Source organism: Pomacea canaliculata, linkage group LG5, assembly GCF_003073045.1.
Source record: "Pomacea canaliculata isolate SZHN2017 linkage group LG5, ASM307304v1, whole genome shotgun sequence".
Lineage (NCBI taxonomy): Eukaryota > Metazoa > Mollusca > Gastropoda > Architaenioglossa > Ampullariidae > Pomacea > Pomacea canaliculata.
Window position 1 is genome coordinate 32,933,488 of NC_037594.1, and position 24,312 is coordinate 32,957,799.

The window sequence follows — 24,312 nt, forward strand, 5'->3', positions numbered from 1 at the left end:
GTCCGCTTCGGTACTTTTACATACCATGAAATTTCCAACCGCTTAATTTTTAAATAGGCAGAGGGGAACAGGTAGCAGAGGGGAACAGGTGACAACACTCAAGTCCTTGCGATCGTATCCCATGTTTCTGTAGCCAGGTAGCTAGATTTAAAAGCTGATCAGCCGATACAATCGAGAGATATCAGACGCTTCCCTGAATGATACCCGAAGACAACAAAGCTGGAAAGTATTGTTTTCACATATCTAAGCAATGTGGACAAAATAATTCTCTTTTGGGAGGGATTGCCTTTAACTCTGACCTCTCAGTCAGCGCCCCCTGCCGTGAAGCAAGCAGCAAGTACCAGCAGCCACCGTTTCCTCAGCAAAGGAAACAGCGACAATCAGTTGCAGAAGAAAGCTTACTGTTAGTAAGTAGTTGTCCCTGGTGTGAGTTCCGTTGCCCTCCTGTTGCCGGGTGGCGAGGACCTGCGTGGTGCAGGCTGCACGGTCGTCCGCCTCCGGGCGCGCGGGGCTTTCTCCGCTCACTCACTCCCTCACTCCCTCATTCACAGGTCGGCAGCACTGGTGTCAGGCTCTTAATTGATTCAGTGTGCCACACGGTGAGTGCAGGCTGGCGCCGGTGAGATCCCAGGCTATGGTCTGCGCCGCGGAGCCGTGTGGTGACCAGTGAACGATGGACGTACCCAACGGTTCAGTGACCCACGCCAACGGACCCATTTCTGTCCTAGGGACGGGGGAGTGTGCCTGGCCCAACCAACTGCTCACAGGTATTTATAATAAATAAACTCTTCTGCATGAGTATCTGCTTTGCATAATATCCATGTGTTTGTCAGTCTTTAGTGCTGCAAGAGACAAGTTGTCTCCTCAACAGACCGCACAGGTGCCGTACGGGTGTTAACTTTGTAACATGTCGGACTTTGACAACTATTTCAGTCACAATTTTGGATTTAAGATGATGTTCATGTGCAGTCTTCAGGTATTTTTTTCTTCTTCATCAAAATTCTACGTTATCACAGTTAGGAAAAAAAAAATGATTAATCAAAAACTTTGCCAATGGTTACAGTGTTCAAAGTGAGACTTATTGTTTAAATACTTCGACTTATAAAGTCTTGACAGATGAACACTTTATCAGACCACCACTGAGTATAGTGTTCCGATTTAAGGCATGCTTTTGAAAAATCAGCCGCTAAGACATATGGTTTATTAAAATACATCTGGTTAGAAGTTCTCACAAAATCATGTGTTTTTCAAGACTACCATTCGTGATATAAAGTTCGAACTTTGCGCTCAGGACGATTGTTTTCACTAATTGCAACAAACCAAGGGCTTGATGATTTGGATGTGTGACTGTAGTGTGTACGGGAACATGCACAAGTTATAAGAAAAAGATTCATATCCTAGTTATTTCGTCTCTCTGAAACTGCGTCCAACAGTTGTTGTCAGGATGACATTTATGTACATGACACAACTCTCTACCATGCTAAACTCTCTGTCATGCTGAACAGGCACGTGTACTTCACGAATGCCAAGAATATGACACTTGGTATGAGTACAGAAACATGTCTGAACACTAAGATTTGATTTGTGATGATGCTGTCCCACCAGGTAGACAATAAAATATAACACAGTTCTCTCGTTATCACTGTCACTCTTTTCATGCCACAGAATAAAATATAAATATTACTATCGCGACGGAAACATCTCTTCGGTAGAATATTAGAGTGAACACTAAAGTCTGTCAAGTTCTAGAATATGTGTTTCTGTATAAACCCTTGTATTCTGTAATAATTCCAGGCGCCATTTTGTGTTATGCATACTTCTCAACATTTAATCTCACACAGATCGTGCATGATGATTAAATGTGTTACATCGTTGCCTATAAACATGATTTAATGTGTTAACATTTGGGTTAAGACTCATTCACCTTATGACCTACCTCATTCTCAAACGCCTGTAACAGTTGATTGACTCCTCTCCCCATCATCTCTCCCTCCCAGCAGTTCATCATGCGCTATCCATCAGCAGCAGCAGCAGCGTCGTCGTTGTTGTTATTATTATATCGTCATTATTATTATTCATCGCCTGTTCTTCGCAACCACTCCCACAAAATTCACTTTCTAAGCTAAAAATAAACGAGACAAGTTTGAAATGGAAAAAGTGAAATACCTGAACAAGTGTCTGTAGTACCTCCTGACACCTGCCCCCCACATTTAAAAACTCACACCGTTAAACTACGGTTACAATCCACGTCAACCCCAGATTTTTTATAGAATTTTTTAACGATTTGCCTCTAAGGACAATAGAGCACATCAATTAGCATTTTGTATCAAATTACATTAGAAATGACCGAAACGCACACAAAAATCGAAATTTGTAATTCAGTAAATAATAGATTTTTTTGACAGCAAAACATTTTTTTTAAATTAAAGGGAATCATGATCTTAAGGTGTGTTTAAGGGACACCCAAGCATCTTCCATTAGGGTAGGCAGGACACAGAGGAGTTCATGACCGGACAGACACAAGTTTCTCGATGGTTCCCTGTGTTGCGTGCACCGATGTCTTGGACAGACTGACCGTCTTGGGAGTGTCTGCGCATGCGCATAAAGTCAAGTTCATCATCGCTTTGTACATCATCTGGACAAAAAAAGCTGTGGACAACATTTACATGCGCAAGGTGATCGGGTTTTACTGGCAGTGAACACACTGACAAGGACTAAATGAGCGTTAAAGAGAGGAGACAAAACAAATGAAAGAAGTGTATCGTCGGAAAATAAAACAAGCTGCGGACAACCATTCTCGTGTGTCTGGAGGTGAGATGATGCTGGCAGTGATGAGACATGACAAGGACTCAGTGAGCGCTGCCTGGTCTCTTCACTGCCAGCCAACCTGATCGCCATATGCATGCAAATGTGTCGTCTCACTTGTTTATTGTGTAGGTGATGTACAGATAGGAAGCGAACTTTGTCTGATGCGCATGTGCAGACCATGCCAAGAAGTCGTTCTATGCCAGACATCGCGGCACCTCTTCACTTGTCAATGCGAAAATGCGTGCAGACCACCCGTTCCCTAGTGACAGATACACACTGCTGACTTCATACCTCGATGCACAAACTTACTCCCAGACGGTGAAGCAAATCGGTGTCCACCGACCTTCCGACACCAAGAGCGTCCAGTGTGATGCGACCATGATGGCTCTGACTAGTGACCACACCTCTCTCCCACCAACCCCCCTACCTCGCCGACTCATCTCACTACTCCATTAGGCCTGGGAATAGTATATCACAAACTTATAACTAGATTTCTCCATGTGGACTGCTTTGATATTATTTCCACAAATATTTGTTTATTCGAAAAAGAAAACGAAAAAAACTTATTGATCAAGGCCGGGCTCCCTCCACCGCCGCGGGCCCGGGTGCACCAGCCCTACCTGACCCCTACACCTCCTCTCGTCAGGCCTGATGTGTCTCTGAAGACTTCACCAGCTGAGAAAAGAAGACGTTTGCACAAGATGGCCTCTTCTGTTATCATTCATCGTCAGCTTATTTGTAGACGTCCATGTTTGAATCGCACAACAGTTTGGTGTGCGTTTCATGATTGGGCAAAATCGGCGACCTGAGGAGGGGAACATGCCTGCACCTGTGTGTCATCTGAAAACATGAGGGACTGCAGAGTATAGAATATAGTTTGAATATATAGTTGATGATGTACTATTAGAGTATAGTTTTGAATATGTAGTTGATGTGGTATTGGAAATAATTATAGTTGATAATGTACTTTTGGACAAGGACTTTCCAGCTTCTTTCACTAGAGTCTCTCCTCTCTCTCCTCGATTATTTGTCTAATGATAATAATAGCACATACTTTCCCGCACGTGACAAAAATTCTCTTGTTACTTCTGACGTCCACAAATATTGCAAGAGGTTGTACGGCTTTACCCGATCGATGCAACAATATGTTTTGTTGATGTTTTTTGAGGTGTTGTTTTCGCTGAAGAAACACAGCAGGAAGCCACCTGTACAGTGCAGGTTCATAATAATAAATGCAAACTTCATCTCCATCATCACAGGCTTGTAGCCTCCGCGACCTTCTCCACCTGCATGTTTGCGTGGCTGCCTCATGACCATCACCGAGTGTCGCAGCTTCACGCCACGTGGCGCAATGCACCGAGCTTGACGAGTGTTGCCAGACCTGCACTTTGGGTGATGAATGATTGCTGGCCGTCAGACCTTCACAAACAGTGCACAGCTACTGAAAGACATCATTAATGCTGAGCACTTCCGCTGTACTTAAGTCTGTTGTTACAATATGTGCTGCAATATATGTGGAGCCTGCAGCTCTAGCGGATAACCTCTGACCTGCGTACCGCAACACGTGCACCGTCATGGAAGGGTTCGAGTCTGGCGGTGTAGCGGGTGGAGGTTGAACCTGTTCGTACAGGGCTACAGGCTCGACTGGAGTGAGCGGATCTTACTCTCCATATGTTTGCGCCCTCTAGGAAAAATGACCACCATAGAGAGATATGAAGAAGAGATGGCAGAAAGAAGACAATTCCTCTAACTGCGTTTTACATGGAGTTCTTTTGAATTTTCCCATAGTGCACTTGTAATATGTCTGCCATAACGGTTGTTTCGCTAAATCTTTTTACATTGAACACTTAAGCCGTATGGGTTTCTTACTAGTTGGTGGTGTTTGGTAGTTTTATACTTTAAGTCCATCTCTGGTTGTCCAAATTCGATTGAATTTCTGCCGGCAGACGATGCCAGATCGCATATCAGATGAAGCCTCTGACGTCATCGCTCCTCCTCTAGGACTGGAGAGGAAGGAAGGAGCGTTGGACTCGGCACCAAACATTATTTGCACAAACAAAGTTGCAAGGGGAGGGAGTAGGTGGGGGGTGTACAAATGCAGGGAGGACGTCGCAAACATGTTTATCGTTTGAAAGCACAAGAGCCACTAACAGGTGGAGCTGCTACAGCCACAGTTGTCGGTCTTGTTTTCTTGCTCGTGTTTTTCACGCTTTGTGTGCGGGTCACGTGCTCACAGATTTTAAACCTACTGAGCTTAGTTTCAAAACAATATCTCTTTAATCATTATCGCTTATTGTAGGTGAGCTGCAGAATGCACATAGTGTTATGTACTACAGGTCATCAGGTGCACCTGTACTATGGAGGCAGTGGGCGCTGGAGTTCTACGTGTAGGAGCTGATTCAGTATGAAGAGAGGTCGCTGGTGTTATGTTAGGTATATTATGTTAAGTATATTATATCAGGTATATTATGTGAGGTATATTATATCAGGTATATTATATTAGGTATTATATTAGGTATATTATATCAGGTATCTGTCTATGTGTGCACGATTACACACATCATTGCTGTTCATAACTCTTTCTCTTTTCTTAATTCCACATTCTACAGGCTACAGCTTCCCGATTAAAAATCAGACATTAATGTTTCTGAATAAATATCATGCACTTTAACTAGTCAGTAAGATGACCATATTGCTTCGTGTCCGCCATTTCTCTCCACCCGATGTTTCCTACTTTGCCATAACATCGAAGCATTTACACAAAATTCACATAAGCCTTTGTCCACATTTTACATCATGTTCTTGTTGTACAGTGGAGGGCTGAGGTCAGTTGTCTGGTGTCTGGTGTCAAGCCCATTAGACATCACATCACTCTCTTTTTACTCTTTTTTCAGTCCCATTCTGTTCTCTTGTACTCTCCCCAACAATCCTTTCCTGTCGTCTTGTTTGTTGTTCTATTCTCTATTTTCGTGCAATGAGTACATCTCCGCGAGGGAGAAGTCAAAACATCAAATGCGCGAGAATAACACGACTGAAGAAAAATTAGACAGGACACATATTCGCCGGAGAATCCACATTAAAAAGAAAATAGAACTCATTAGTTTGTATCATTCTAAATATTTTACATCACCTTCAATGTCTTATATCACTCAATATTTCATATAACTCTAAATAGTTTGTATCAAGTTCACCCAACGCCGAAAATGTATATCATTCTATCGCGTGTAACCAATTGTAGCTCGACAGAATGAATGAGTACAAATCACAGCAAAAATGAGTCTTAACTCTTTTGACTTAATTATTTATCTTGATTCATAACGTCTGCTCTAACCGCCCATTGGCGCCGTTACATCAAACAAAAAGCGGTCGCCTTCACAGCTCACCCACGCACACATCACGCACGCACCCACGCACCACGCACGCACGCACCACGCACGCACGCACCCACGCACGCACCCACGCACACACCCACGCACCCACGCATACACCCACGCACGCACCACGCACGCCCCACGCACACATCCACGCACACACCCACACACCCACGCACGCACCACTCACCATCCACACACACCACACCTTACGCACCACCCACCGCACACACCCACACACCCACGCACGCACACCACTCACACACACGCACACCACACGCACAACCGCACACACCCACACACCCACGCACACACCCACGCACACACCCACGCACGCACACACCCACGCACGCACCCGCTGCCTCCCACACAAATACTTGTAGCTCGCCATCACTGTCCTGCTCCCTCCCAGTGCTCAAAAAGCACGTCTGTGACACTGACACAACTCTAAATATTTTATTTGTCATTGCCATTGAAGAGAATCTTTAAGTCACATTGGGAATCAAATAATTACAGTTCAGGCAGCTTGCATTTGTCAGAATGTCAGCTTGGAATGTTTTCTAGTGGCTGCAAGAACCACGAGAACGTTAAGCACGCTGTGAAAGGACAGTTACAGGAAGATAAATCTCTTCTGGCAAAAACTTGTGGGTCACGTGACACGCAAATACCAGTTCCCCTGCGCTGATATCGGCGCCCACCCAGCAATGCCAGTTCCTAATACAGCAGTCAGCATCCAGTCAATGACAGTACCCGCTCAATGGCAGTGGTACCCAAGCAATGGCACCAGTGTGACGTCAGCATGATACCCAGGGGTGGAGCTGGTAGCCACACTGGTTCATTCCAATGAATTTTAACGGCTTTGATCTGTCAGTGCCAGTCGTCTCATTAGCTAGACATCGACAGCAGCATTTGCAGACACTGCTGACGAAGCTCTGTTAAACACCCATGTCCCCCGTCAAGGAACGAATGGTGGTTTTTACCGCGAACTACTTCCCTTCACAGACTACTCTACATCCCACTCTACTTTTCCACCATACGCACCGTGACTGAGAGAGGAAGCCGCCAGCACAGCAGAACCACCTCTGCAGCCTCCTCTAAGCTGGAGATGGCGACTTCCTGACACCTTGGTTGGCAATAGACTATCGAACAACTCAAGAGCAAAGATAAACACGAGAAAACTTAAACTAGAAGTAAAAACAAACGCTTGAGGCAATCAAGAAAATGGTACTGGCTGCAGCTGTTCTCTACTTGCCTCCAGCTATATTTAACAACTTCATTAGATAGAAGAAATTGAGAGAAACCTGATCTTTAGGAAAAATAAGCCTTCTTGACCACACGCGCTCACTTACACACGCACGCAACGCGCGCACACGCACACACAAGCACGATTCTATACAAGACACGCAATCTGGAAGCTTTCTCAGGAATCTGGCGAGGACTAGTTCAAATATGTTTGCTGCTGATGTCGGTGAAGGAGGTCCAGATTGTGGCTGCAGTCGGTGGTGTGGACGGCTTATTAAAAGTCAACAGAAATTTACACGGAACGAGCTGTTGTCAAAACAAGGATGACATTTTTAAAGTCAGCAAGAATCCCCACAGAGTAAGCCACTGTAAAAACAACCCAAAGAGCCCTGGGAAACCAGTCAAAATGTCTTCCTCTGAATCCCTCTTTCCCCTTCCTGTACGCTTTGCTGCGCACGTCACCTCACCACGTAACGCCCACCGACCTCACACGTCACACCTGACTTCCTCTTACATTACCTGTGGTGAAGTCCTATGTGAATGCTGTGTTTGTATATGAATGGTGTGTCTCTCTGTTCCATGCTCATGTCCTATGCCAGTGACAGGATGTGTCCCTGTGCTGTATCATCAGTGGCTGACAGAAACTAATGCCGCTCTGTGAATCAATGTCCGTTGATGACGTGTCAGTTCCTGCTGCTGCAACTACCTGCTGAGCATTTTCGCAACCTGGATGTCAGCGTGCGTCAAACTAACCTCAGGCAGGATGAGTGTACAGGATGCAAGGGTATGAGACAGGATGAGAGGATATCTGTAGACTGAGCACATGATGAAAGGGTTTGTGTTGAACTGTAATCTGACGACAGGGTGTCTGCACCGCTCCACAAACCTTTGGCCAACCCTGGTATACAATTTGTTTAAAACAAAGAAACGCGTGCTAACACATCATTTTCACACACTCGGGAACAATATTTAAAAAGACTATTATCGGCTGTTGGAAAGATCAAACAACTTAACTTATTATCTCTGGTCACATGGCGTTTAGATGAAGTGAGGAGCCACACAACTTTAATGAAGTGGAGCACAAAAACAGGCCTCACATGTTTTGTTCAAAATCTTTGTTAAAACTCTGACTTTAGGGCTGTTAGTAGGATTTTGTAGGACTTACCCAGTAAACTACAGGTCACACGTGCCATCCCACGTGAAGGTGTTGCCGTGGAAGGGAAGTGACTACAGTCTTGTATCTCACATCTCCCGACATACTGAGAAGGAATTTTAAGCGGATTTAGCGTTAGAAGTTAGAGAATATTTAATATTCGTTACATAATATTTGCTATTTAGTTTTGCGAAAGAGTAAGTTTGCAAGTGACAGAGTGCGAAAAGCGGAGAAAGTGTTTGCACAGCCCCCGGCACTCAGTCTCATCGCTCACAATCCTACTCCTGCTGTTGACACAAAGGCTGTACACGATCTAGTTTTAAGAGATGCTTTCCCGAAACTACAACTTTTTGTGGAAAGGATTATTTTTCTGTGACAAAAATGGTTGCTGGTGTCGCTGATGTTGATGATACAAGGATTTTTGTGAGGCCTTTCGCCTGTCTGCAACTTGCTGTCGTTGGGGGCTCAGATGACTGCTGTACACCCGAGCTTCTACAGCACAGAAGCCAGCGATTGACTTTTTGAGTTATTAAGCCTCGAGAATCTGAAACATGAAACTTTCTACAGAGAAAGCTTGCTATCAAGATAAGTATTAAGCCTTTTATAAGTTATGTCGGTAAAGGAGATTAGAGTAACTGAGCGAACGCTGCAAACTATAGTATTACTGGGGTGGCGAGGATATGAAGGTGTAGCCATTTTGTGTAGCATCATCAGAAATAAGAGATTTCAATGAACAGTTCACATATTCTAGCAGCTGTGCACGTGTTTGTCATGTGCGTTTGCTGCCTTTGTGAGTGTGTGGGCTCCGTGTTCAGAGAGAACACGGCGGGGTTTGCTATCACGAGAAGCGCATAAATCTCGTTTTATTATTATTATTTACTTCTGTCTCATTTTAAAGAAATCCTAGAGGACGAGGGGGTGTGAAATGTGATTTGGTGTCGAGGTACTTGAACACGTCGAGGGGTTTAGGTAGGAGGTCTCGTCGCGTGACATTTCATTTTCTAAAAAAAAAGCAGACGTGAACGGTCATATTTCGTTATTACTTTTTATTAAACGTCAGGGCAAACTTTCATATGCAGGGTTAGGGTTAGGGATATCAGAGATAAAGTTCACGATAATATTGACAAATGTACATTAATGCGTAGTCTTTCTGCCACTGATCAATAAAACCTCCAATATTTCTAGCAGCGAGAGACAAGGAGGGGGCAGCTGAACCCCCAACATATTGAAATGAGGGTCTGAAAACACCCAGCAATTTTTAACCTCTTGCATTTTATGGATGAAGAACCCTGGAAATTCCACTCATGTTTGCTTGATTCTCAAAAATCAAAAGGCGGCGGATGGCTGAGTGTTCACAGCCATGCAGTCATCACAACTGCTGTCATCTGATATAAACTTAGCTGACTGCTAGAAGTTAGCCACCTAGCTAGCGGCTAGCCAAGGACTGCCCTAGAAGTGGTGCCACTGCAGTTTCCTGAAGACTTGTGATTATCAGGGCCACTGGGATGTGCAAGTTGAAATGATTATCCCACATTTTTGCTCTCACATCGCGTATCCGACAGATCGTCGTGTCCGGCGCCTCCCAGAGGCGACAGGAGGAAAACACTTCCGTTCACAGGGCGGAAAGCATCAAGTGCAGCTGCTGAGCCCTAGTCACCCAATCCACAAAGTTCCTTTACGGAATAAACCGCTACAATAATTGTCCAATAAGAAATCTTTTAACAGGAGAGAAGAGAACTAAAAAATGTAGGCAAATTTTCAATTTTAAATATTCAATTTCTGTTTATTTGGTGTCAATTATGGTTTTTATATAGTGTTGATATGTAACATAAAATACTACATACAAATTTCAAAACACAATATCATACAATGTCTTGTGTTTAACCACAACTTCCCTATTTCTGTAACTCGGAATCGTGTGTCAGACATAAACCAAAACCTTGCATGAATTTATTCATGGAATCACGCAGTAAGTGCATCTCTGGTGTATTGACTAACAACTTATTATTTCGCTCGGGTGGAGGAGGGAGGCAGGCACGTAGCACACCCCATTCGCCCCGCACGTGCAAACCTCCGTCCTGGCACTGGCTGGGAGCATGTGGCTCATAGGTCACGTGGGACAACCTTTCCTTTTACCTACAAGACGTGTAGTCAGGATGCACACATGGACACACACAGACACGCAAACACGTGCGCACATACAATGCACATGTTTGCTATTCGTAAACGACACAAGCACACAAACATATGCGTACATGCGCGCGTGCGCACACACAATAATACTCACACACACATCAGCACCGGAAAGATGTTCACAGCCGTCCATCAACGCATGCTGACACAGACGTCAATCACTCGGCGCACTTGCTTATTAAGAGAGAGCTCGCACTTCACGCGCGTGAAGCCAGTGAGCCGTGCAGCCAGCCCCAGGTGTCCGACAGGCCAACACTACCCTGGGCGCCATGTTGGATGCTAATTGCTTCAGTAGTGCACCACCTCCCTCGCCATCATAGTGAGGGCTGCGGCGGACCCCCGAGGTTAGGGTTAGGATGATTAGCAGCGCCAGCCTCGCGCCAAGCAAGTGCAGGGGGAGGGCGAGTGGGAGCGAGGAGAGTGTTTCACGTTACACACGGACATACACACGTACACACAGGGACATACACACGTACACACGGACATATATACATACTACACGGTACACGACACACTGATGTGACTAGTAACGTACACGTTCAAGCGAGACATACACATCGCATTCATATATATACGCACATCTACTCTAAGTACACTACAGAACGTAATATAGCGTGGTATCACTACAAGCAATGTAGCACTATTAAGTATAGCTATCGGCTATCACTGACATTGTATAGCTACGTATTATATATATAGTCTGGTCTAGCTTACATGTAGCATACATGTCTAAGTACTAACGCTAACAGTGACACCAGTGACCACAGAAATTTATGTAAAGTGTTCTACAATTTCTCTCCATTGAGACGTCACTCGACTGCACGTGATGTCACGTGCATTGCACGTTACTGTGTACATGCTACTGATGTCACATTGCATGTCACGTTACGTTTACTGCCAGCTGATGTCACGCTATTGCATGTGACGTTACTGCATGTGATGTTACGCTATTGCATGCTAGCTTGACGTGTAGTCTGGCGCCTGCCATGACACCAGTGCGTCAGGAAGTTATTAACTGGGCGATAACCCGTACTTATACAAGACGTGGCGTCCTCCGTGTGAGCCTGATAACGATCGAGACAGGACTTTCACTTCCGTCTTTTGTTGCTGACCTTTGCCTTGAATCAGAGGCGCCATCTTGGCATGCAAGCGGTCCAACCTGATCAGCCTGGGAATCGCATGCTTGATCCCATCCTGACAGAGAGTTGCTAGGCGCCCTGCGCGCCCAATGCCTCATCTGTAGGAAATATGCTTCTGGTCACCAACGCCATTCGCTGTCATCTGCATACTAAGGCCACTGAGTGTCCAGCAGGGTCAGCGCTGCCTCTCTGTAAACATCTCCGACCTGCTAGGACGTACGGAAGAACGAATATTGTTTTGTTTCTCTGGCTCACGCTGGCTTTAGTTTTGTCCTTGTCACTCAGAACCACGCAGTAGGACTACTTTCACACTGGTGTTGAAGATGCAGGTCTTACTGCGAAAGGACAATGCTCAGGAGTTCAAGATGGGGTGTAGGCTGTTGAAATCATCCGCTCCACAGTCCTTGTTGACAATGCTCCCCGGATACGCCAAGCGGTTTGTTTCCAGGATGTTTTCTCCTTGAAGTTGGATTTGGAGTTCCTGCTTGTTGTTGATTCCCATCACATCGGTCTCTTTCTGTTGGCCTTGAAAGTGCAGAAGTCTGTGAAGAGTTCCCCGTTTTCATTTCAGGTGCCAGCGCCATGTCCTCCCACGATGAGTTCCTTGATATTATCATCTCCCACTTTGACATTAGGTCTCCCATAATAATCTTCAGATCTCTTGGTGTGCAGAGACTGCAGGGAACTGTAGAAGTCTTCTTGTTTCTCTTCCTCTGCCGCATTTGTTGGGGCATAGCATTGGATGATGGTGATCTTCCTTCCTTTGGCATTGAATCTTGAAGACATGAGCCGTCGTGAGACTGGTTCCCAGACCATCAGTGTCCTTTGTTGCCTGTTGACATCAACAGTGCTACTCCATGGGTCTGATCGTGGTCCAGGTCTTTGTGGCCAGAGTAAATAATGGAGAGGATGTTAGTAAATGATGTTTGTCTGGTCTGGCCAATTTCATTCCATCTTGTTTCGCATAACCTCAGAACTATGATGTTTCTTTCCGCTTGAGCTGACTTGCCACTTTCATAGAGGGTTCTGATGTTCCAGTCCCTATCCTGATTCTTGCCTTGGTCGTCAAAAGATGAGTCGGCAAGCTGGCTTACCGAAGTTTTAACTAGCATGTGTCATGAGCTCTTCTAGAGAGGAATCTTCCAGACCAGTCCCTGTTGTGTATTGTTGAGGTTTCCGTAACAGCTTTTTTACATGAGTGGGTTGTGAGTCCAAAGCAAAACTCCCAACCTGGAGGGCCAGGGTGTAACATTTTAGTCTAGCCTACCCACTGGTTCTGTTTACAAACTGTTTGTGGGTGGGTTTGGCCACATCAGTTTGACTGGCTAGCTAGCTGATACACTTACTTCAGAAAAACAAAGCGTGCTACCAGCTCATCATAGTCATCATCATGTTAGAGCCTACAGAGGAGCAGACATTGCACATATCTCTAGAGGAAAACAAACAGAAACAAAGTGCAACAACAAAAAAATGATGTGCACGAACTGCGACATGTTTAAATTGATTGCAATTCTTTTTTTCATGTTCTGGCGTTTGTTAATTTGAAAATAGAAATTCAGAAAATAGAAAATGATTTCAACTCAGTAGTTCCTCACGATTATTTGCCTAATTTATAGTTCTAAACAACAGTGCGCCATCATATTGTCCACTTCACTAGGGTCTCAACAATATTGTGTAGGCGTCTGTTGAATTCAATGATGATCTTTTCCGTATTTTCCCTAAATACTAAAAAGTCATCGAAATGGTGTACCCAGTCCTCTGAAGGCTGGAACAACGATTGGACAGACCTACCCGAGGCCAAAAATTCAGCGTTTTAGCCGCTTCCACCCGATAGCAGACTAAGCCAGCCTGGGTAGGTTACCCAGCTCCTGAGTAAATGTGTTATGAATACGAGCTGTGATGTGAGCTGAGAGAAAGACAAGGCTAAACACATATAAAGATTTTTTTACATTTTTTTGTTTATTGTTGTTGCTGTTTTCGTTTTTTACTGTAACTCTGCTTTGCCTGCTCTGAAAATTACCCTGGACTAAGGAAAGGAACAAGTTTATGTTTACTCGCAACCACAAAATTGGATAGGGAGTGGAAGAGAAAGTGAACATTTCCTTAAAAGGCAAATACTTGTCCTCCTTGTCAGCGAAGTGTAACTACAAGTATTCATCTCTTGTTGACAGCCTCTTTGCAGCTTAAATGACGGCTTGCTAGTTGCTGATTATGGTGCTAAGGGCGAAATTCCAATCCGAAATACTGGGGCAGGGGATGCAAAACATATCAGTTTACTCGCCCACTCACGTGAAAAACACTTTAGTTTTTTCTACAGGCTTTACGAAAAGAAGCAAAGAACCGAAAAAAGGAAAGAAAAAGAAGAATGCTGATGATACCCACTCTTGGTTAAGACAAGGGAATGATGTCCCTTTGTGTATATCTGACAAGTGATCATCTGGATTACCAGTTACATTGTAAATGTCAGCAGTAAGAGAACTATTTAGAGAGACTTATTTATATAGTAAATGTCAGCAGTAAGAGAACTATTTAGAGAGACTTATTTATATAGTAAATGTCAGCAGTAAGAGAACTATTTAGAGAGACTTATGTATATAGTAAATGTCAGCAGTAAGAGAACTATTTAGAGAGACTTATGTATATAGTAAATGTCAGCAGTAAGAGAACTATTTAGAGAGACTTATGTATATAGTAAATGTCAGCAGTAAGAGAACTATTCAGAGAGACTTATGTATATAGTAAATGTCAGCAGTAAGAGAACTATTTAGAGAGACTTATTATATAGTTAATGTCAGCAGTAAGAGAACTACCAAAATCTGCCCTCAGAACTATTTACAGACCTATTTACTTGGTAAAGGTCAGCAAAGAAAAAAATACCCGAAGTCTGTCTTCAGAACTATTTCCAGAGACCTGTTTACCTCCTCGACACACGAAGCCTGAGCTTCAGCCCGACATCCGCTTCCGCAAGGCCCACAACTCTGACTTAATCACTGCACTGGCAACTAGTTTCAAATGCATGAGGGACATGTACGGCCAATTTAAAGAGAAAATAACAAGTCGGATTAGCTTCGGAATATTTAAAGTGCACGTGTTTTTCAAAAGTTTGTTTTGTTTTGCGTCTAGTTATCTTTGTCAGGAGATGGTGTGCAGTGAGAGCTCAGCGAATGTCCACAATCATGACACCATGGTTCGGGTACAGAAAGCAAGTCCAGCTCCTTACTACCCCAACCCTCCCACACTTACAAAAGCAAGACTCAGAATAAAGGGTGTTTGCGCGTGTGTTCATTTTAAAGGAAATCGTTTGACCTTTGTCCTGGCATGTGTTTGGTTTCTATAATAAATCAGGTCGTGAAGCCAGCAGATGTGCCAGATGTCTGCGACTCTAACGCTCTCTGGGCTAAACAAAACCAGTAAATGTTGGAGTTGACAAATGGCTTCTATTTTCTGATTCGCTTTTCCTCACGATTTACGCAGGCAGATTTCTCCATGATATGTGATTTTGAAGACAGGTCTTTTTCTTGCCGATGTTAACTTTGGCATTAGTCAATTTATTAATGAAGATATACTTTTTTCTCAAGTTCTAAATGCAACTAATGGAATATTTGTGTTAAACACTGATGAAGATATGGGCTTGGCTACAAACAATCATCTAATCTTCTTGGAAACTGCGGTCCTGCTAATAAATCTGAATATTCACGTATTATCCTCATCTTGTGTCGTCCATCTTGTGCCATCAGTCTCGGTAATTCTCTGAAAGGTTTTCTCTCCATTTCGCTGCTCCCTCTCCTTGACTCAAAGAGGCCGAAGTGCGGGATGTGCGTCTGCGAGGAACTTGTCGTCTGCTCCTCTCATTTTCGATCGAATGCTGTTAGAGGTCAGAATCCGCAGTAAACCAGTATCGACAAACACCACTCCTCCAGCTCTAGGTCTGCTCCATCTTTATTTACTTACAAAGATATTGTGTTGTTCGAATATTTTTTCTTGGACAAGTTACATTTTGTGACATCATTTAGATTGCAAACCTGTGGCGTGACGGTTCGCAATTCTGTAACATGTTGCAACAATAATATAATCAAATCAATAAATACGGAATGATCGTGGTGATGGTGGAAGAAAGAAACTTAAAGTAATTTTCTTGTCAAAATTTGGAGTTATGTTTAAGGTATGACACTTGAAGATGACACATGAAAGGGTCAATATCAAGTTATAACTTAATTTATGGGATCTGCTTCACTTTAAAAGAGAGCTGCTTCCGCACTGAGAAAGTAAGAACAAAAAATAAAGAAGAATGGAAAGGAACAGAAAGAGAGAGAGACAAATGACGTCACAAATTAATGGTGAATCATCATAAGTGCCGTCATCCATTAATAGACGTCAGTCAAAGTAACGTCATCCATCCATGGGGAATCATTACAAGTACCGTCATATAACAATGGCGGAGAGTTGAAGTCTGTGGTCCAGCTTGAAGTTCACTTTTCTATCCTGGATGGATGTGTATACAATGCTCTCGTCTCATGGATCATGCCATAAGTGGATGCAGTTCTATGATCTCAAATGTCGTAAAGTGTGTCACATGACTCTGATCTCCTACATGTTGTAGTTCCCAATGCCAATGTCCTACATCGTGTTACAGGGTTAGCTGTGCAGTAAGACCTGCGATGTCCGAGATGGTGTAATGTTACAAGATGTAATATGTGAAGTCGCCACGCAAAAACTTATCGATAAATGTGATGAAAACTTCGATGTGCCTATTCAGAAGATGACGCGAGAGAAGTATACGACATGAGTAGTGTTGGTGGACAAATAATATTCCCACATCTAACAATGGAACAGGGCTCGAGAAATTTTGAAAGTAAAGTCTTTATTGGGAGGGGTGGGGAGTGTACAATGGAGTGGAGCATGCCGTCTAAGCACAAACACGAGCACAGGCAGACATGACGACACAAAGATATCGGGAGTGCGCCTCATCGCCACACAAAGGCGATGACTTGGAGCATGACGATGAAGCAGATTGTGCCAACACCAGGACCGGCACGAATGGTGAGCTTGTATTTCCTGTCCTGTCGGCCGGCAGCCCACGTCATCTCACGCTCGTGCAGCATGCAGCACGCAGCCCTGTTCATGTCCCTCCTTCATCCCCCGACCTTTCTATAGCCCCGCGGCCGCCTTTGTAGTCGACTTATGATCTGCGTCACGCTTCGCAACACCTGATCTCATCTTCGTTTCCTTTATCTTTTGCTCTCTATCTCTCCACCCGGCATCCCCTCAATTCCCTTAATTCTTCCACTCACTTTCATGCTGCAACAGATTTGTATAGTAGCTTTATTAAATAAAGCGACATCTGATCCTCAAAGTAACTTTACAAGAGTGTGTGGAGTTTATGTTCTTAGTGTCCCTTTTCAAACATTTTAAGGTCTACTTTCATGTGAAGACTCCATTGACGGGGCAAATATCGTTGAACGTTTTCCAAGTTTAGCAAGGTGGAGTGCAAAGGTCACCGGAAACTCCGGTTTGCCCCTTAATCACCCGTGGACCTCTTGGAAACCGTTTGACTTCGGCAGCCAATCACAGCACTAGGTGTGAGGACCGGTCGGGGTGAGATCTGGCAGACGATGGACCCTGAAAGGGCTGTGAAAAGAGGAGACAACCTTTCCACAGGTTTACAACTCTCAATTCCTTCTTGCTATCGAGCAGAACGGACCGCGTGCATCAGACCTTTAGACTGCCGCTTCCAACAGATTTTGCAGACGTGAAAGGTCGCCATGCCAAAACCTTTTTCTCCTTTACCGTGTGTGTCGATTTTTGTCGGTTTCTTCTGAAAGAAGGGTTGGGATGGGGGGAATACTTGAGGCCAGCCCGACTGACGGATATTAGCTGAGGAGAATTTTGGTGAGTCAAAGCAAGGCCATTCACACATTTGGCAGAACCAGGATCACCATTTTTTTTTTTTTTTTTGGCTTACTAGCAAGATGTCTCAGAAGGTCTTCCCACTCTGTTTTACAAATGTCTGGCTGTTCAGTCGGTTTCATGAATATCCTGTCCTCCTAATGGTGGCGGAACTGCTGCTCTTTCCCCTGGAGGCCAGAGCCCGGCGGTAATTTTGTGTACTATTCACCGGCTGCCCACTCCGAGGCTTGGGTGGGCACCCGGCACTGTTACTACCCACAAGTGTCGCAATGTTGGCCTCCTACCTCTTCCTGCACTTGTCACAATCCCTCCACAAGGTTATACATCCGGGTGCAAAGTTTCATTTGACCTTCTGTTTGTTTGTTTGGAGATGACCCAGAGTCATGGTCGCCCACCCAAGCGGCCAAGCCTCGAGGTGACTGTGTAAGTCTCGGAGAATAATTTAATATTTTTACCTTTTGAAGAAATAACTTGCGTGCAAGTCTCTGTTTCGCTTCAAAACTATCAATTTTTTAGAAGTTTGTCTTCCAGCTGTCTGCCACTGCTACCCTTGCTGATGTTCTTGCATGGTATCTCGCATTTGTTGCTGCTTTAGGGATGTATTTAGTGAAATAGCTCACAAATAAATCTTTGGTGCCTGTTACGGAAGTATAAACAATATTTTAAATAACTTGAAGTTTATGAGGGAGATAAGAGTAAACCTGTGACGAGACTGAAACTGAGGAGTATAAATAATTTTACATAATACATTGGTACCTGGGGCCTCGATCACAATCCACTGAAAGTCTGGTCAGATGCCGATCAGTTCGAGTTCTGAACACATTTTGCCAGTAAGAAGTAATTACACGTATTGAACTGCTTCCGGCAATAGCTAACTTGTATCATTATAGTATTTTAAAGTATGACATATATAAAGATATGGTTTGTTTCAGGTTATCTGTTTTTCATTTATCCACACCAATAATAACTTCTACATCTCTGCCATTATTTGAGACTGTTCCTTTTATTTCTGTCGCTAAGTCAGTCACTTTGATGGCTCCTGTATGTTTTATTGTTGGTATCGTCAACTTATCTATCTCATACTGAATGCAAATGATTGCCACTCGTATACTTGGCACTCTTTTAATATTATTTGTTATTAGTTTTACTCTTCACTTTCAGCACTAGAAATCTTCTTGGCTGCCCTGATGACCCTAAGTATAAGTTTGTGTATATGTTAGAAACACAGGGTATCGTCACCAAGAAATGTCTTTACTGTTTGAAATCGGAGCAAGATAACCTTTACCCTTCCACTCACCCCGAATCGTCACGGGTAGGTGACAGACACAGAGTGGTCTAGTGTCCAAGCAAAATTATTTGGAAAATATTGGTGGCAGACCGGAATGTTGGAGCCCGTAGCAATTGGACTACCGAGGTGCCCCTGTACATGTTGATTTAATAGTTCAATTGATGACCCCGAGGGTTTCCTTGGAGCTGAATAACACCTGAGCACGAGGCTTTCCTTCAGCTGCTGGATGTGACTGTCGGGACGCGAGACTCGGGTGACAGCAAGAGATGGACTAGCCTGCTAATCACTTCACCACATGCGCCCACAGGGCAGCAGACGACCAACAAGGAGAATCGCAGAAACCGTGGGTCGGTCTGCTGGCTGGCCTCACCATTAGCCACGGTTTGCTCAGGCAGCAGACGGAATCCTGTTGTTACATTCTCAGCCGGCATCTTGCAAGTATACCAGGGGTAGGAGAGAGAATAGTCAATGGAATAGACGTCCATCAGACCATTTAAAGTCCACTCACCCACTCACACGCACAAAAGTAATGAGTGCAGAGCTGTATAAATAAAGTCTGTATTGTCATCTTTTTCTCGGTTTTTCCCATAGTCAGATACAAGCACGCGCGCGTGTGAGTTATGTTGTGTGTGTGTGTGTGTGCGTGTGTCTGTGTCATTGTGTCTGTGTCATTGTACATAGAGATGCGCTCTTTGTGTACGTGTGTGTATGGGAAGTGGGTGTGTGTGTGTGGAGGTAGAAAAGAGAGTGAGCGGATCACCAAACTGTTAATGGTGTCCGATAAACTCATGTCTCAATGTGGGAAAAATGAGTCCATCCTCTCCACGCCCGAGAGACCATTTAATCCTCTAATGAAAGCGTGTTACTGTCATTTTCCTCGGATCAAAGAGCTCGTTACAGCGAGATGCAAGTTCGTTTGGCAAACAGTCGTGGACCTGCAGTGAAGACACAGAAAAGGGAGAGAGAGAGAGAGAGTAAAACACAAAAAATTGTCTTCAAATCGCAAACACGGAGCTGATTGGGAGGATGCTCTAAAGCTAGTCGTGTCTATCGAAAGCTGGAAAGTCTTCCTCTTTGCATCACTCATCTTTGTTGAACACAACACAACCTTCAGCAACCCGGGAAATAATCTCTCTGCACCACATCAACCTACCCCAGCCACAAATTGAAACCCGCCATCTTCATCTCAAAATCGGATGGTGATTCTCATTACACTGTACTTCACATTGTGAGCAAAGTCATTGTCCGTCTTCACTTCCGCAAGGAGCTTCTCTTGTCTCAGCTGAGTAACTTCAAAGGAAAGGTGAACAACTGCAAAAATGACAGAATTGCACGTAAACGAAGTTATTTTTAGCCTAAGACAGGATTTTTAAAACGGTCACAGGCTTGAGTGGGAGATAAATGATTAGGACTCATGAATCTTTCTCGGCCTCCAGCATTTTCAACCTCTTGTGAACTTTCCACGCCCTCAAGCACTTATAAGGGTATCGGAAAATTGAAGTGAAGTGTGTAATTATAAAACCTTTCAGGTTGTGAGTGTCGCGGTGGGTTAGCTCACGTGCTCTGACTTCATGCATGCTAATCAATGAAATACATTTTCAACTGAGTGTTCTCATCAAGCCATTACTCAGAAAGTTATACAGTCGGTCTTCACACGCGGGTTTAGAGGCCCATAATTTGCGGGTTGCCATCTCAATATAATGGGATTGTGTTGGGAGTGGTGCAGAGAACGCGCGTGTTGACGATTTAAAAAGAAGTGCACAAGTGCAGTGAGTCATAAAAATAAAATATATGAATTATTAATTCATTTTATAATACATTCTTTTACTTTATGCTTATTAAGCATGGCGGACAGTAAGCTTTGTGTGTAGAATTGGCGGATGGTGGCGCTGGAGGGCGTCCTGTGTCCTGTGTAATGAGGAGGTACTACTGTACTACAAGGCATACAGTGTCTAGTCATCTAACGACCATTGCACTCAACAGCCTTCATTATTGTACCCGCTCATCTAGATGTAGGGCTTTGTTGTTTTCCTGTTTTGTATTCGACAATCCAAGTCCATTGCTATAAATCCACACTCATTAATGTCACAGATAGCGGAAAGACTAACAAATGTACACGTGAGAATGACCGGAGAAGGAATTGTACTTGCATTTGTTATCAAGTTCATCCAGTGTATTCACATCGCAATCAAAACAAGGACCGGAAATTGCAGGAACACGTTGGACTCAAGCTGTTGGTGTGCGGATGCTTGAATGTGAGTGAGATGTAGTTAGTGATAAACCTGCTCAAGCGGAAACAAACCTCGAGATCTTTTTTCCATCTTATTTTATGGGAGTGGCGGTGGAGACTTGATTCCCGGACGATGTGAAGATGAACATAAACATGACTGGACACTGGTCCGCGCTGTGGTCTGGTGATGCCAGTCACGTGTCCACCTCATCATTGACGATCACGTCTCGGTGTCCTCTGACTGCCTTGCACCGGAGTCACAACGAAAGGTCCACAAGCTTGTTACAGGCAACTGCATCATAATACTAAAGGTTTTGGCAGGGATTCGGCTATTTCTGAGTCTGCATCGATGGTTATAAAAACCTTCAGGCAGGTGTGTCGACTATTTGTCAGTCCGCGTTGATGGCCTGCTGGTGGTAGCGACTGTACCTTACACCTGTAGCTGCTACAGTTGAGGGTCTGTCAAAAGGCTGTCCACACCTTCCAAAAATCTGACACAGTATTATTATGTTTTTAATCTGGTATTGAATATTATTTCTTGAAGTTTCTTATTCATAAGAGTAACTTAGAAAATAAGAGGACGACAATAGCGATATCTCTTGGAAAGATGGAAAATGTAAAATGTAACGAATTGATTTAATATGAAACTAAACGAAATCACAGCAAAAGGAAATTACTGTCCCCGACCGTTATTTGTACCTTAAGAACTTGACTAAAAGGGAAACAACTGCTTGGAGGCTATTTTATTTGTGCCGAAGCGCTTACCGTCTGAAGTGCTCCAATGTGATAATGTATTGGCAAACATCTTGGCAATATTTTGTCAAACCGGACTACAACTGTCTTAGGTGTGTTGACCAACGCTCCAACGTCTTGAAGTCCACAGCAAAGGTCATTGGCCTTCAGTGAGACCATCACACACAGCTCCTCCGACCTGGTCCAACGTCGATAGGGATGTATGTCTGATTCCCAACACAGATGTGTACTTACCTATAATATCGTTGTTGGTGTACTTTATACTCTTAGTGGAAATGCTGCATTTACGTATTTCGTGTGTCATTACCGTATTTAGTGTGTCATTGCTGTATTTAGTGTGTCTTTGCTGTATTTAGTGTGTCATTGCTGTATTTAGTGTGTCTTTGCTGTATTTAGTGTGTCATTGCTGTATTTAGTGTGTCATTGCTGTATTTAGTGTGTCATTGCTGTATTTAGTGTGTCGAAAATATATCACATCAAAACTCGCATCTCAAGAAACGAAGGAAGGAGAGAGAGAACAATGGCAACTATCAAACCCAAGAGGAAACGCATAGTCCTACACAAAGAATCAACTTTATTTTTAGAAAAACTAAACTGTGGACAAACTTGATTACAATGCTTGCAAACAAACGCATTTACTGTAGTTGACATAAAACTGCTCATCGTCGTATAATGCATTGGAGTGTATGGACGAGCTGACTCACAAGAGGTGCCCTCAGGTACTCAGACACACATGCGTACGCACTTACAGATCGCCTTGCACGAGCACAGGTTTGTTTCGTTCATCATAAAACAGAAACATCTCCAGCCTTCTCCAGGTTTACAGTGCTAACAAAGTATTAAGGCGAGTAGGTTGTGTTCACACAGCAAGAAAAAAAAAGATGCAGGAGCCCGTGGCGTGAACCCCGATTTTGCCATTTTCTAAGAGGTGAGCTCGCTTCCAGCACGAGGGAGCACCACAGCGAGTTCTGGCTCCTCACTATTATGCAAGTTGACAGCCTGGTGCAGGTAGAAGTACCAGCCTGGCTTATCACCATGATCATCGGTCCCGTATCTTGCTGGCCATCAAGAGCACGGCGGTGAATCGCTCAGAGGCCAAACAAATGATTTGCAGGGGAAAGTTCAGGTCTCTCGTGGAGTCGACACCAACAGTGTTCATCCATAAGACTGCCACTCAAAACATGTTGTTCAACTAAAAGTCTCGTGGAGCACACGTCAGTCTCCTAAAGATTGGCTATTGTTCAGTGCGAGATACTATTTCCCAAACGAATTGTCGAAAACAAATCTAGACGTTTGGATTGTACATGAATACATTTATCTTGTGAAGGCTTCAGCCTATGGGAGAACTGGAATTATATCTTAAATATACGAACTGCGTACGTTTGCAGGAGTGTTTCGAGAAGTCCGACATTTACTCGGGGTAGCACTCTTCACGACAGCAAGCTACTATCTATGGTGTTGACAGCACAACTACAGACCTGAATGGTTTGCTTTTTTGCAGATATCAGTAGATATAGGCGATATAAGCCTAACCTGTAAATGTAAGCTTCCAAAGCCAATCCGTTATTTAATTAACCTCTAGGTAAGCACGCGATTCGTACCAGCGATCAACGAGCGCCGCTAACAGTGGTTTACGTCACGCTAACAGTGTACTACGACGTTAGGCATGGCAAAGCATCTTGCCAGGACCTGCTTGCATTACAGCAATGGCTGTAGTCCACAAATAAGGTTGAGTTATTTGAGTAATGGACTACATTAACTCCGCCTCCACTTCGCTTCTAGTCCCTCATCTAAAGCGCCATATTATAGCACTAACGCTTTAACTATTTCAAAAGGATTTTCCATTATTAATGGCTGAGATGCATTTTTTTTTTTGGTGGAATTTTTCCTTCATCAGGTAAAAAACGGAAAATTTTAAAAACTTAAATCTTATAAGGTCTGCAAAACGATAATGACAGTGCTGAAAACGGCGCTAAAAGTAAATGCGGTGTTCAGTTATGCTATCAAGAGTGAACAACTCCTCACGGAAGCTGCAAATGATCACACAAAACACAAATAGAAACATTTAAAATATACATATACTTAATTATTGTTGTCTTTATTACGAAGGTCTAGCTTTAGCGCTTCTTCTTGACTCTACCACTCTCTCACTCCAGCACTACAACAGGCCAGGTGTCCTCCATCACACAAGTAGCCTTATAGTCTTCTTGCTGCTTCTACTCAGTCCT

General features: G+C 43.8%; 1 protein-coding gene and 1 long non-coding RNA gene across 5 annotated transcripts in view; one reads left to right on the forward strand and one right to left on the reverse strand.

The window, feature by feature from the left end:
- The first annotated feature begins 268 nt into the window (after nt 1-268).
- LOC112564779 (PDF receptor-like) overlaps nt 269-24,312 on the forward strand; it is a 52,755-nt gene continuing 28,711 nt past the window's right edge. For 3 of the 4 annotated variants that reach the window (XM_025239848.1, XM_025239851.1, XM_025239849.1), the window contains exon 1: nt 269-767. In XM_025239848.1, coding sequence (XP_025095633.1) covers nt 674-767 — 94 coding nt within the window. In that variant the 5' untranslated portion in view covers nt 269-673. The remainder of the gene's footprint in view (nt 768-24,312) is intronic. The other variant, XM_025239850.1, reaches the window with a different exon arrangement.
- On the reverse strand, nt 9,606-11,123 carry LOC112564780. The gene is made up of 2 exons (XR_003099267.1): nt 10,862-11,123; nt 9,606-10,264 (listed from the first exon to the last, which is right to left on the reverse strand). It is a non-coding gene; the product is annotated as an uncharacterized LOC112564780 (long non-coding RNA).